This window comes from Engraulis encrasicolus, chromosome 13 (genome assembly GCF_034702125.1).
Source record: "Engraulis encrasicolus isolate BLACKSEA-1 chromosome 13, IST_EnEncr_1.0, whole genome shotgun sequence".
Lineage (NCBI taxonomy): Eukaryota > Metazoa > Chordata > Actinopteri > Clupeiformes > Engraulidae > Engraulis > Engraulis encrasicolus.
Genome location: NC_085869.1, coordinates 17,468,811 through 17,482,906, shown reverse-complemented (window position 1 = coordinate 17,482,906; position 14,096 = coordinate 17,468,811). Strand labels below are relative to the sequence as shown.

General features: G+C 43.7%; 1 protein-coding gene across 1 annotated transcript; it reads left to right on the top strand.

Annotated features, from left to right (window-relative positions):
* Positions 1 to 4,361: 4,361 nt before the first annotated feature.
* Positions 4,362 to 13,591, top strand: LOC134460466 (toll-like receptor 8). The gene is made up of 4 exons (XM_063212855.1): positions 4,362 to 4,437; positions 4,646 to 7,752; positions 12,827 to 12,939; positions 13,066 to 13,591. The coding sequence occupies exons 1-4, from the start codon at positions 4,435 to 4,437 to the stop codon at positions 13,095 to 13,097; spliced, it is 3,255 nt and encodes a 1,084-aa protein (XP_063068925.1). The 5' UTR covers positions 4,362 to 4,434; the 3' UTR covers positions 13,098 to 13,591.
* The last annotated feature ends 505 nt before the right edge of the window (positions 13,592 to 14,096 follow it).

The following is a 14,096-nucleotide window of genomic DNA, read 5'->3' as shown; positions in this document are numbered from 1 at the left end:
TGGCCCAAGCTGTTAATGGCCTACCTAGGCTCTGAAATGGACACTGCCCTCACAGAGGGTAAGCCCATTGATGCCCTGTGGGCTGATATCAGAACAGCGTCTGACCTCATCTTACGGACATCACGCTGTATGGCGCAAGCGTCTGGTCGTGCCATGTCGCTAGCTGTGGTGGGACTGAGGCACACATGGTTGAACATCCCGTCCATGAATGATAGGATAAAATGGCGGTCATGGAAGCACCCAATTGCCAACTCAAGCCTCTTCGTTTCTGCCGCGATAGAGGCTATCCAACGACAATACAAGGTGCTGAGAAAACAGCAACCTGCATTCAAGGCCGTGGTCCCTTCCCGTCAAGTGACCTACACTAGGCCTGCCCCAAACTTCCGACGACGGACCTCCCATTCAGCTCCTTTGTCCCCTCAGTGGTTTAAGCCCTCTACGAGCAATGACTGCAAAGACGCCCCCCGCGAGTTTCGGGTCTCGAGCCCAGCAGGTGCGACATGTACCAGAGCGTACTTCAAGAAGCCTTCTCCCTGTAGAGGGCGCAGTGACCGCCATCTGTCCCCTGACTGTGGGAAACGGGACCGCAAGGGCAGGTAGCCAGTCTTCTGCAGGCGCACCCCGGAAGACCAAGGTCCCCGCACCTGGCGGGCCTTTCCGTCTCTGCTCCCCAGGCGCAATGGGCCAAGGCCCCTCGGTGCCTGCACCCCAAGTTATACTGTTAGTCCAACATGCTGACGCATAGGCCAAGTCCAGGAACTCTCCCTGAATGTTGAATGCAGTGGTGAGGGGTTACCGTCTGCAGTTTAACAGACGCCCGCCTGCTTTTCACTTGGTGGTCCCTTCAGTGGCCCACGGTGAGCAAGTGCTTACGCTGAGGGAGGAGATTACGACGTTACTCGCTAAGGCAGTAGCGGTACGAGACATTTCCCCCTCGGAGGCCGAGGATGTTTTCTATAGCAGATACTTCCTGGTGCCTAAAAAGGATGGTGGCCTACGGCGTATTCTAGACGTCTCAACTCCTACTTCAGAGTCTTACGGTTTAAGATGATGACTCCTGCGATTGTCATGCGCTCGGTGCATCGTGGCGACTGGTTCACTTCAAATCCACATCTACCCCCCGCATTGGAAGTACCTACGCTTCACCTCTGAGGGGGTGTGTTACGAGTTCATGGTGCTCCCCTTCAGAATAGCCCTGAGCCCCCGCATGTTTACACGCTGCTTGGAGGCCGCACTTCTCTCACTGCGTGAGCAAGACATGCAAGTCTTGGCCTATTTGGATGACCTTTTGACCTGTGCTGACTCTGAGCTCCAGGCTAGAGAGCACACGGATCTCTTGGTGGCTCACCTGCACAGTTTGGGATTCACCATTAACTGGCAAAAGAGTTCTCTCCTCCCGGCCCAGAACATTGTGCTCATTGGCATGTACCTTGACTCACATACAGGGCCTATGTACAGGGTTACGGCCTTTCAGACCTGACTGACACGATTCTGCCGTTCCCTGCGGCTTCCGTTCCGCATACTTCTACGTCTGCTGGGGCTAATGGCTTCAGTATCCATGTGGTTCCCCTCGGACATCTCTTCATGAGAGAGTTTCAGCGGTGGGTAGGTGCAGTGCACCTTTGCCCGACCCGCCACAAGCCCCGTCTGGTGACGGTGTCCAACAGATGCCTTCTCTTCCTCATACCATGGAGTCGGTAGGACAAGTTCAGTAGCGGGCGGTGTCCTCTCGCAAGGTTCTCCGTACGGATGCATCCCTCACTGGGTGGGGAGCGTTGCTTGGCGGCCGTGGCGTCAGCGGTGTCTGTTCCCCCTAGCTTGCTGCCTGCCATATTAACTACCTAGAACTCCTAACAGTATTCTTGGGCTTGAGGCACTTCTGGCCTCTCCTCACTGGATGCCACGTCCTGGTCTGAACGGACAATACAACAGTGGTGGCTTACATGAACAACCTTGGTGGCTTGCACTTAAGGCAGTTGCAATTCCTAACGAAGAAGCTGCTGCTGTGGGCAGACAGGCACTTGCTCTCGTTGAGGGCTTCGCACGTGCCAGGCGCCCTGAACGTTGGAGCGGACATGCTCTCGAGAAGGCCCCTGTTCTTCGGAATGGAGACTCCATCCCGAGACGGTGGGTATGATATGGGACCGCTTCGGCGAGGCCGACGTGGACCTGTTTGCTTCCGAAGAGAACACCTACTGCCGTTTGTTTTTCTCTAAGGACCCTTGTGACTATGCCATGGGTACGGATGCCCTGGCGCACCCTTGGCCCAGTGGGAGGCTGTAAGCCTTTCCCCCGATAGCGGTTCTGTACAAAGTGCGTTTGGAATGCTTTCTCACTGCTCTCGGTGGCCCACCTTTGGCACCAGCGGCCTTGGTTGGCAGAAATCAATCAGGTGAGCCTTGGGAGCTACCCTTGAGGAGAGACCTGCTTTCCCAGGACCGCGGTGAACTCTTTCAAAAAACTCTTTCAAAATGGACCTCTGTAGCTAGTGTTGGTACTGTTGGTGGGGATGGAAACTAGGGTAAAAGCTGGGAGGGGGATATGTAAACATGAATGTATCCCTGTGTTTACTATTTATCTTTATTTATTTTTTTAATGTAAACTATGGAACGGATGTAACCTAGTTATTTATTGCAGGGTGAAGGTGGGGTTGGTTGTAGGATGGTGTGTGTGTGTGGGGGGGGGTACTGAGCTGTGTGTGTGTGTGTGTGTGTATGGGGGGGTGTACTGAGTGTGTGTGTGTGTGTGAGGGGGGGGGGGTAGAGTAGAATAGAGTAGAGTAGAGTATCGTTTATTGATCCCAGGGGGAAATTAAGGTGTCATGGGGGGGGGTTGGGGCGTGTATGGACTGGATGGGTCAGGGGCAGTGGGTTAGGACATCCAGTGCTTCTGAGCATGTAGGCCTACACTGTTTTTCTTCTATTGTTTTACTGTTGTTTGTTTTGCTGTGTTGGTGTCATGTGTCCTATGTGTTCTATGTGTTTTTTTATGATGCTGCAACCTCCCTGTCTCCAAAGCAAATTTCTCCTTCGTGGAGACTAATAAAGAAACCTAACCTAACCCACATCCAGAGCTGTGGGCTTTATGGGTGTGGCCCATCCAAGGCTAGACGGGCATGAGTGTGAGTTAGGGGCTTGACCCCTTTGCTGACTGTGTCCTGTGGGACTCCACTGTTCTCAAGGGCTTGATTCTGTCTGCATTTATTATGTCCCCATTTCTCTGAAGGAGAATGAGAGAGACTTCTCTCTATCGTTCCCTTCTCGTCCTGAAAGATCAGAGATCTATGGTGGAAAGAGGAAGGGTGCAGGCACGTCCCTTTTCTGCTGTTCGGAGGAGCAGCAATGAAGGGGCCTCATAGCTACCCTGCCTATCGCCAGTGATTATATTTTGTTCCGTGGATGTCTCATACGATGAGCACCTCCCGTAGAGAGAGTAGTCTCTCTCCTTCTCCTTTAGAGAACCGGGGACATACATGTCCTTTTGTTTTTCCTTTCTGTTGTGTATATGTGTCTTGAAATGGTAATATGGGCATTGTGTGTATTTGTGTAAGTTATGCTAAGGTATGGTAGCCCTGGCTCATGGTCTACTAGTGTTAGCCAGAGATCCAGGATGTCATCTCTGAGTGCTGTTGTTCCTACTGTATCTTGATGTCATGGTTACATGAAAAATATACTGATTAAAAACTATTTTGTATCCAAGAAATTCAAACAAATGCCTGACAACCATGCCAGATTTTACTTTCATTTGCTTGCCCTTTTTTTGCTTTTTGCTTTTATTCCTCCAGCTTCCTTTTACAATTGAAAGTGCACTGTGTAGCATTGTGGCCAGAGTAGGTATTGCAACTATGCTGCTCAGTGAAACTGTGCTGCCTATTGCCAAATTTGATTTGCTCATGAATATTTACTAAATAATGACTTTATATTTGCATGACTAAAGTACAGTAAATTTTGCAGCTAAAAATGATTTTTTTTGGAAATTCAGAATAGCGGACATGGAGAAGATCCACATTTTTATGTATGAAATGAGCAATTTCCCAGTCATAATGAATACTATAGAATTTGATGGTGAAGTTTGTGAAAAATTAAACATTTGTGAATGGGCAGCAGGATATCTGGCAGCAAGGTACTAAAAATATTACACAGTGCACTTCCAGAACAAAATGCAATCCAAAACGGGAAATGTAAGTAGGCCTATTGAGCTTCCTCTTAAGACTTTCAGGAAATGGTGCCTCCCTTGTTACGATTGACAGTACTCATCTCCCTATTGTTAACCAGCAACACTGTAAAGCGAAAACAGTCTCTCAGAAGCATTCATCTGTCTACACCTATGCTCACTTAAGATTCAAGTCAAAAGGACACAGTTCCCACAGAGCGGAGGTCTCACAGAGCACTGTTTGGTCTGTCCAACTCTGAGGGCTTTTTAATAGCCACTGACATGGTGAGTGTGATTACATCTTCTTCAGGATATTTTGAACATTGTCAATAAATATTGTATTTTTTGCCATCTAATCATATTTTTTAAAACAATGGTTAGTAATTACATACCATATAACATTGAGTTTTTTTTAACACATATTCTGAATTCTGTAGATCAACAATAACATTTCAAAATAATTCAGCATTTCATGTCTTTTCTCTTTTGACAGGCATTCACCACCTTTTGGTTAACAGGAATATGCTTATTTGTATCTCTTGGCATGACTTCAACATTGGGTATTATTGTCACAAAGGATTTGAGGAAAGTCCCCTGTCAGGTGGAGAAGAATGACACAGCCAAAACGATTACATTTGACTGCTCAAGACGAGGCCTAAGGAAAATACCAGATGGAATCTGGAAAAATGTCACCTCTTTAATCTTGGCTGATAACAAAATAGGGAACGTATCTGCAGTCAACTTCACAGCTTCCGACGAAAAACATTCATCTTTTTACAACCTCACGTATCTGAACCTTGATCGGATTTATAAGAATGGACAATTAAATCTGTCAACCTGGGCCTTCTCGAACCTGACTAAGTTAAACGTTTTGAGGATTTCTGATGTTTCACTTTACGAGGTACCCAAACATCTCCCAGCCAGCCTGACACAAATTTACTTGGATAGTAATAAAATCATCAATGTCAGTCAAAGTAGCTTCTCTGGCATGGCAAATGTGGCTACAATATCCCTTTCCAAAAACTGTTTCAGTGGAAACCCATGTAACAGGACATTCAGAGTTGAAAACAACGCCTTTTCAAACTTGACCAATCTGCAAAGACTAATCCTGTCCTACAACAACATAACAGAGGTGCCACATGGTCTGCCCCCTTCTCTTACAGAGCTTGATCTTGCTTCAAACAGAATTGAATTCATTTTCAAAAATGATTTTGTCAACTTGGTCACCTTGAAGATTCAAGGAAACTGTCCACGATGCCTTAACGCGCCATACCGCTGTGTCCCATGCAAACGTGGATCGATTATAATTCACCCCCAAGCATTTAGGACTCTGTCTAAATTGAATGTGTTGCAGCTAGCAGGGAACTCTCTTCTCACCCTGAGTGAGTCTTGGTTTGAGAATCTGCGTAATCTTACTAATCTTTTCCTCTCCTTCAATTTTCTGGCACATACAATTGCTGAGGGGAGCTTCTTGGTGAATTTAACGTCCCTGAAAAAACTTGATTTGTCATATAACTTTGAGTTACACAGTTATCCAAAGACACTGAATCTATCAAAACACTTCTCAAAGTTGGCTTCCCTGCACACGTTACATATTGAAGGTTATGTTTTTCAAGAAATTAAGGACAAAACCTTTGAACCACTGCAGAATTTAGCATACCTTTCTGTACTGAATCTAGGAGTGAATTTCATCATGTTATCTGAGTCCCAGGCATTTACAAGCTTGCCTAAGTTAAAACTTCTATACCTTTCAGAGAATAGGCTCCATCCAATATCTGTAGGCAATGCTATTTCGTCAAATGGTGCCATGTCATCAAATGTCTTCGTACCTAGAGATTACATAAGGGAGGAAGATTATAGTTTTGAACTGTCACATGGCTATATTAAGACTGAGTGTTACAAGACAGGACGGGTCCTTGATCTTAGCAGAAACAATCTGTTCTTCCTGTTGTCTAAACAGTTTGAAAGGTTTGGTGATGTCCTGTGCCTCAATCTATCAAGAAATGGCTTTTCAGCTGCACTGAATGGTACTGAATTCACCTACCTACCAAACCTGACTTACCTGGACCTGTCATATAATAAGGTGGACTTGGCATATGAATTTGCGTTCTCTGAGTTAAAGCACTTGGAGGTCTTGGACCTCAGTTATAATACCCATTATTTTCTGGTGGCCGGAGTGACAAAAAGTTTTACATTTTTGGAAAATCTTTCCACGTTAAGAGTTTTGAATCTGAGTGGAAATGCCATTTTCAGTTTGACAACTAAAGAGCTGAACAGCTCATCTCTAAATGAGCTGCAATTCAACCATAATCGATTAAATCTTATGTGGAAAGATAATGATAATACCTACTTTAAATTGTTTAAAAACCTTCTGAATTTGACCCACCTTGATCTGTCATATAATGATATTGTGAAGATACCCCATGGGGTTTTTGAAAACTTGCCACCTAACATAACAAGACTGTACATAAATCATAACAGGCTCAATATTTTTCATTGGAGTGACCTCCGTTACCTGCAACATCTCCAAGACTTAGATTTGAGTCATAATGATCTGACTTCTGTCTCTTCAAAACTTTCAAAATACATTCCAGCTTTGACCGTCCTTGACTTGAGTTTCAACAAAATATCAACATTGTCCGACGGATTTGTAAATGGCGCTAAGAGTTTACAAGAACTTAGTCTGATGAAAAACAAGATTAGTATACTCAGTAGCAAAACGTTCCCATCCGGCCAAAATATTTCTTTGAAAACCCTGCAACTGTCAGGAAATCCCTTTCAGTGCACATGTGATGGAGGACTATTAGATTTCATTTTGTGGATAGAAAACAGCACCATCAACATTCCCAGACTAGCCACCAGTGTAACCTGTCCAGCACAAAATGGAGAGAAACAACACAAGTCAATCATATATTTTGATAAAGATGATTGCAACAACAGTTTAGCATTAGTCCTATACACAGTGTCCACCGTCCTTATTCTCCTGACTTTATTCACATCTACCACTATGCATTTGTTTTACTGGGATGCCTCCTACGTTTGGTACTACATCAGCGCAAAACTCTGGGGTTATCGCACGCTTCAATCATCCGACGCAATATATGATGCCTTTGTTTCATATGACACCAAGGACCCTCTGGTTTCGGACTGGGTTTGGAACCACCTCCGGGTGCAGCTTGAGGAGGCAGGTGACAAACTCACCCCCATCTGTCTGGAGGAGCGCGACTGGACCCCGGGCCTACCGGTTCTGGACAACCTAACCCAAAGCATCTACCAGAGCCGCAAGACAGTGTTTGTGCTGACGGAGTCTTATGTGAGGAGCGGAAACTTCCGCATGGCTGTGTACCTGGCTCACCAGAGGCTGCTGGATGACAACGTGGACGTGATCGTGCTCCTGCTCCTCGACCCCGTTCTGCAGCAGTCCCACTTCATGCGGCTGAGGAGGAGACTGTGCCAGAAGAGCATTCTACAATGGCCCACCAACCCCTCAGCCGAGCCTTGGTTCTGGCAGTGCCTGCGAAACACAATTCATGTGGACAACAAGATTATGTACAGCAAGGTGTATGCACGATACTTTAGTGACAAAGCCATTGGAGGAAAGTGTTGACAAGAGTATGGTAGGTTCAGGGGCGTATTAGCAGCAAAATTTGGGCCCCATGTACAGTTACAATCAGCTCCAATGGATCGACCCATCAAAATACCGTCATAAATCAGACTATGTGTGGGCCCCCTATATACATGGGCCCCTGGTGACTCAGTCATTCTTTACCCCCCTTTAACCACACCCCTGGGTAGACTCAATCTCCTTCCCCTGGTTGAGACCTAATCATTCTGGAGAGATTTGTTATAAGATACCCCTGATCTACTTGTACTATTAATACCGAATGATTTGTTTTAAAAAATAAAATAAAAATGAAATTAAAAAATATTTGTAAATAGATAAATAAAATCAAATTCATGGTGAATATGTGTCTTTGGCTTTTTATTTAATATTGGTTTTCAAACTTCACATTCAGGACAAATGCAAATGCAATTTCGAGGCAATTTGCTAGATAAATACCAATACCTTCTAAAATAAAATGATTACCAACTGATAACTGTACTGATAACAGGTAGGCTACATCTTGACCTCAACTCTGAAGATATGTTTTTCACAACTGCAATTTTTCCTCACCTGTTTTTCACAATTGCATTTTTTCTTGCCCGTTTTTCTTGTCTAATGTGTGTCTTGAAATGGTCATATGGGCATTATGTGTATTCGTGTAAGCTTGACACCTTAATTTCCCTCTGGGGATCAAGAAAGCACTTCTAAGACTCTTACATCTAAGCACTTGATAACCAGCACTTTCAGAAAACATTTCATTAAGATAAATATATATATATATATATATTGTTGTTGTTGTTGTTGTTATTGAGTGTGTCGCAGAAGTGAGTACATCCCTCACATTTCGATTTGTAGTATATTTATTGCTGGGACAACATTAAAGACATTCACTTTGACACAATGAAAATTAGCCAGTGTACAACTTAAATAGCTGATTCAATTTATTGTTCACTCCAAATAATTCAAAATACAGCCATTAATGTCACAGAACGTACCTACAAAAGTCAGAAAACCCCTATGTTAAAATCCCATAGAGATGATTATGGTCTGCTTCAGTAAACACAATGCATGTTGGCATGCATATGTTGGAGAAATTCAGCTTTCCAAATGTTGACAGCATTCCTGCAACCCAAAACTATGTCTGTTCCACTATTCCAACTTTTCTTTGTACTACTCACTTGGCTACTACCACACATGCTTGACACCATCTAAAGCAAACTTTGTTTATCCTGGTCTCGTCAGAGACAAACTAAGGACTAATGTGGATTACTGGAACCATTTCATGTCATCTGATGGCACCAAGATAAATTAACTTGTTTTAGATGGTGTCAAGCATTGTGTGGTGGTAACCAAGTGAGTAATAGAAAGAGAAGTGCCTCGTGCTTGAAGTTAAGCATGGTAGTGGGACTGACATGGTTTGGGGCTGCATGAATGGCATCAACATTGGGAAGCTGAATTTCACCAAAAGATGCAAGTATGTCAACATGTACTGTAACTACTGAACTACAGTACTTTTAACATAGGGATGTACTCACGTTTGTGGGTATATTTTGAGACATTAATGGCTGTATTTTGAATTATTTTGAGTGAACAATACACGTAAGTTGAAGCGTACGTTGCCAACATGTCATAGAGTTATGCAATATGTTTTTTACACCTATTTTCGTCTGTTGTTCTGTTTTCAAGTCTTTGAAAGAAAGAAATAATTTAAATCTTATCATCTGTTCGCCACCCTCTAAAATTCTCCTGTATGGAAAGGCAGCACTTAAGAAAAGTCAGAGGTGGAACCATTTTCCAGGAGGGCATTTGTAGCGAAGGAGAGTAGAGTTTCACTGCCGGGACTTGAACCCAGGCCCTCCGGTTACTAAATTGGGGATCTGACCGCTACACCAAAGAGCAAGGCTCATTGGCGTGACACTCAGAACACACCCACAACCCTTGTGATGGTCCCTCCATCACACTGCCTTCCCCTTCAGGAAGTGCACCTGTGTGCTTCACACAATCATGTCCCTCACACAACCACCCATCACAGGGCTCCCCCGTACCGGGGTCACCACTCCTGTGGGTCCTTCACATGGAATTACGGCTCACACACATTGGGTACGCTTCTGATGGCCTCACGGTAGCCCTCACACTTCTGACACCATTTGTAGCAAAGGGGAGTTGCCCCACCGGGACTTGAACCCCATCAGGATACTAAACTGGGGCTATGACCGCTACACCAAAGAGCCAGGCTCATTGGCGTGACAGTCAGAACACACCCACAACCCTAGTGATGGTCACTCCTAGGGATGTTAACCGGTAACCGTTTAACCGATAGTCGAACGGATCAACTTTAACCGGTTGTAATAATAATAATAATAATTATAATAATAATTTTCTCCCACAAAGCTCCAAAAAACGATAATTTGTAGGTTTTAGTATACAATAATTCAGCATTTTCCATCTGGCATCAGTGGCTGGACATGGCAGGTCCTCTCTGCGCAGCAAAAAAAAAGGCTTATGTGAAAAATAAAATCAGTCCTGTGCATATCAGGCACGCGAACGTTGTATAATTTAAGATTACCGGTTAACCGGTTAACGAGTCTCAGTAGCCGGTTAAGAGTTTTTTCAATTTTCGCCATCCCTAGTCACTCCATCACAGCATTTGTTACTTAAGATGACAGTTGTTTTACATTACATTGCATTTTTGCATGTTGAGGGATGTAGGGGGTTACTATGTGGTTTACAAAAGACATGACTGCTCATAATAGACCTTGGCATTATGTTTCAAAATGCGACACAGCACTCCACACACAGTGTTCACTGCACACTACGAAATTGCATTCATGCCTCACCCGTGTAAGGGGGCAGCATGTTCCGGGTACCTTAGTCATGGAGGTGGATGGGCGATTTAATGAATCGTTTCACTTTTATCTAAATAATGTTTTTCAGTCTTTGTCTTGAAATGATTCTCGTTATTTAATGTTTTAATTATATATATTTTTTTAAAAATGCACCCTGCAATTGCATTGCACCCTGTTCCAAACTTACAGCACCAACACATGATTTCACTGATGAATTTATTTGTTGGAAAGATAACCGTGGAACCAATTATAAGCCTGTGGGTGAATAAAGAGTGAACGTGGTAGGCAACCTAATTTGGGGGACAGAAGTCAAAATTTCTGCTCTTCATTTAATTGTGTGAGAAATTACAAGCTTACAGGTATAAGCATAATTAGTTTTATTCATCACATGCATAGAAATAGTCATAGCAAGTAAAACGTGCTGTCAATGGTGTGTGTGTGTGTGTGTGTGTGTGTGTGTGTGTGTGTGTGTGTGTGTGTGTGTGTGTGTGTGTGGAGAGAGAGAGAGAGAGAGAGAGAGAGAGAGAGAGAGAGAGAGAGAGAGAGAGAGAGAGAGAGAGAGAGAGAGAGAGAGAGAGAGAGAGAGATGGGATGCAATAGTGCCATACTGAGGGACCTTCCCTGAAACATGCCGAATTGCCCACCTCTGCTCTTGCAACTTTCACATCATTGGGGGTGTTAAAAACCACCTACACAACAACGCCCAAGATTAGTTGTTGTTTGCCAATATTGCACTACTCTGCTCTGCAGTAGGCATAACTGCAGTTTTGATACTGCAGTAGACCTACAGGGACAAGGGCTACACATTAAGTGGCTAGAGGAATCCCTTATCACACACTCGTCTTATACTATAGCTACGACGATAACATTGTTGCAATGGGGCATGATGCAATTTCCCGGTGGCATGTTAACAAACTTTTTAATAATAATAGGCCGGCTGCCTATGTGAAGCTTACCCTCAAGTCCCGGAGAGGATGACCCCTTCTCAGCCATGATGTGGACATAAGTTTTAGTTTGGTGTTCATGGTTTCCAATGTCCACCTGGTGTCGCACACGCACAGCGTTTCACTCTGACAATGAATGTAACAACGACGTCCCCCTTGAATTAGTTTTAACTGTGGTGCCTTTCCAAATAATAAATTCCCATTCACTTGTAAGTGTGAGGCCAGCGAAGAACTTTCATTCATTTCATATGAGTCAGAACAAAGTAGATGTAGGCTATGCAGCACCATCAAATTCCGGGGTAAATTCTGAAGACGACTTCTGCGTCATGGCAAATTTGCATATTACGCAGTATATATTCTCTGATTGCGCTGCATGTGCTTCACAACGCCACACCACCTGGATCAAAATTTATCGTTGTCTCGTAAAATCCGGTAAGAATTTATTTCACGTCTTTCCCGAAAGAAATGCAATGCTATTCAGATGATAAGTGAAGTAACCCTTGCTTTGAAATGTAACCGTTTGGTCTGCTGTCAAAGGATGCTGTTCACAATGCGTGCACGCAAAAGAATGTGATTTTACGCTTATTAAGGTGCTGAATTTATGTTTGGCTAATCTCTAATTTAAGGTTGATTTGGGTATTAAACTCGCCTACGAGTAGTTTAGAACGTACGCACAATTATTTTAGCGTTGCCAATCGCATAGAAAACGTCCCGTGTTTTAACCCAAGACCAGACTGTGGTCTTTGTTCGTTTGCAGACAAACGGTGACTGCACAAATCATGTAAATAATTTGACTTGGGTTCAACTGTAGGACAAGATGTCAACTCTTTGAGGGCAGGTTTTATGTGTTTTTTTATTAGTTTGCATATTCTCTGCTTATCAGATTATTTGCCGTTGGAGAAATCAGTTTGTGTGACGCAGGGATGGGCGGTGGTTTCATACCACTGAATGTTTCAGCCAAGATAGATGCTACAAGTAGACTTTGCATGATCAGTTACAAATGCAGCCTCTCACCGTTGTATCCATCCCTAAACGATGATCTTACCACGATGATCATTTATAAAGTGAGGATTCGCCCACAAAGTCTGATTTGGTAGGTCCCTTGTAATGGGCGCGGTTTCACGCACTAATTGGGAGAAACTGGGCTCACCCAGTGCACCTGAAGTAAAGGCCTCTGTACTCATGGTTGTCTTTGGATGTTAGGCTTTGTTTCCTTGAAATGCCCTTTTGGTCAGTTACCTCATATAATCTCTAAATTGTCGATTGATGTGTCTACTTAGGAACACAGCAATCATGTCTGACAAACCTAATCTGGAGGAGGTCACCAGCTTTGACAAGACCAAGCTGAAGAAGACTGAGACGCAGGAGAAGAATCCTCTGCCATCTAAAGAAAGTAAGGAGAACTCTATAGTACCTGGCCATATATGGCATTGTCGAACTTGTTAACAGCATCATGTGGTTTTCCATGCAATTTCATGTTGGTGTGCATCATCTAATTTCGAGTATTCTTTCTTCACAGCCATCGAACAGGAGAAAGCGGCATCGTCATGAGCTCCTGGCCTCCACTTTATGCACTGTACATTCCACAAGCATTGCCTTTTTCACCACTTTTTGCTCTTTAACTTTGTAATGGAAACGTGAGTTTGCATTGTGATTGGATTGGACACATGCAGATGACTGTAGGCCTACAGCTCCCCATATGCCTGACCCCTAAGCCCCTTTAAACTGCGAAGGAGAAGGTTGCGATTGCGCACCTAAAGAGCAGAGGTGCCACCAGTTTCGATGTCTCTTCAGTCGCCATCAACGTTGTGCTATCTGTGTCCCCTTGTCTGCTTCTGGTCTCTAGAGGCAGTAAGGGGAGGGGCTAAAGTGTGGCTAACATGTCCAGGGACCCATGCTCTTAACATCTGGAGTGTTGGTGGCTGATAACAAAAAATGCCATCGAGTCATGCAGTGTTGTTGGTTTTTTTTTTTTTTTGTATAAGTTTAAATATTGGAATGCACAAAATTGTTTTGATATGCAAAAATAAATGAGTAAACCTGTATAGTTCTGAGTTTGTACATTTCTTTAACCGCATTAAAAGGTAAATTTAAGTAAGCCTTAATTGGTCTCTCAGAGGAAAGCCATTGTGAGGAAATCCAGTTGGAGTGGCTAATGTCTAACAGTTTCAGTTTCAATGGAAAGGATAACTTGCACATTTTATAACTATTTGTCTCCTTAAATCTGGATTGTCAGGATCAGCTTTCTTGGCCTATGTAGAGGTTTCTGAGTTGAGCTCAGTAAGACTTTGTTACTCTGGTCTTGCAAAAAAAAAAAAAAATGGTTTCAGGTGTTTCCCTTTCCAAACTGGTATGACCTGACCCATGCAAGAGTCAAAGTCTCTACTTTGTGGTAAAGATTTTTCTAGTAGCATTTGGCTTTTTTGCACATAGTCTTCCAACAGACTACGGCACATCAGTATTTAAATATCAGTCTAGCTTTTCTGAGGACATTGAACAGGTTGTAATAACTCTGGTATTAAGACCCCAGGAAAATAGGCCTACACTTGT

Excerpts from the sequence above, each read along its gene's own strand:
- LOC134460466 (XM_063212855.1), top strand. Across the intron at positions 7,753-12,826 it reads GACAAAGCCATTGGAGGAAA|GAACACAGCAATCATGTCTG; the intron begins GTGTTGACAAGA and ends GTGTCTACTTAG. Across the intron at positions 12,940-13,065 it reads TCCTCTGCCATCTAAAGAAA|CCATCGAACAGGAGAAAGCG; the intron begins GTAAGGAGAACT and ends CTTTCTTCACAG.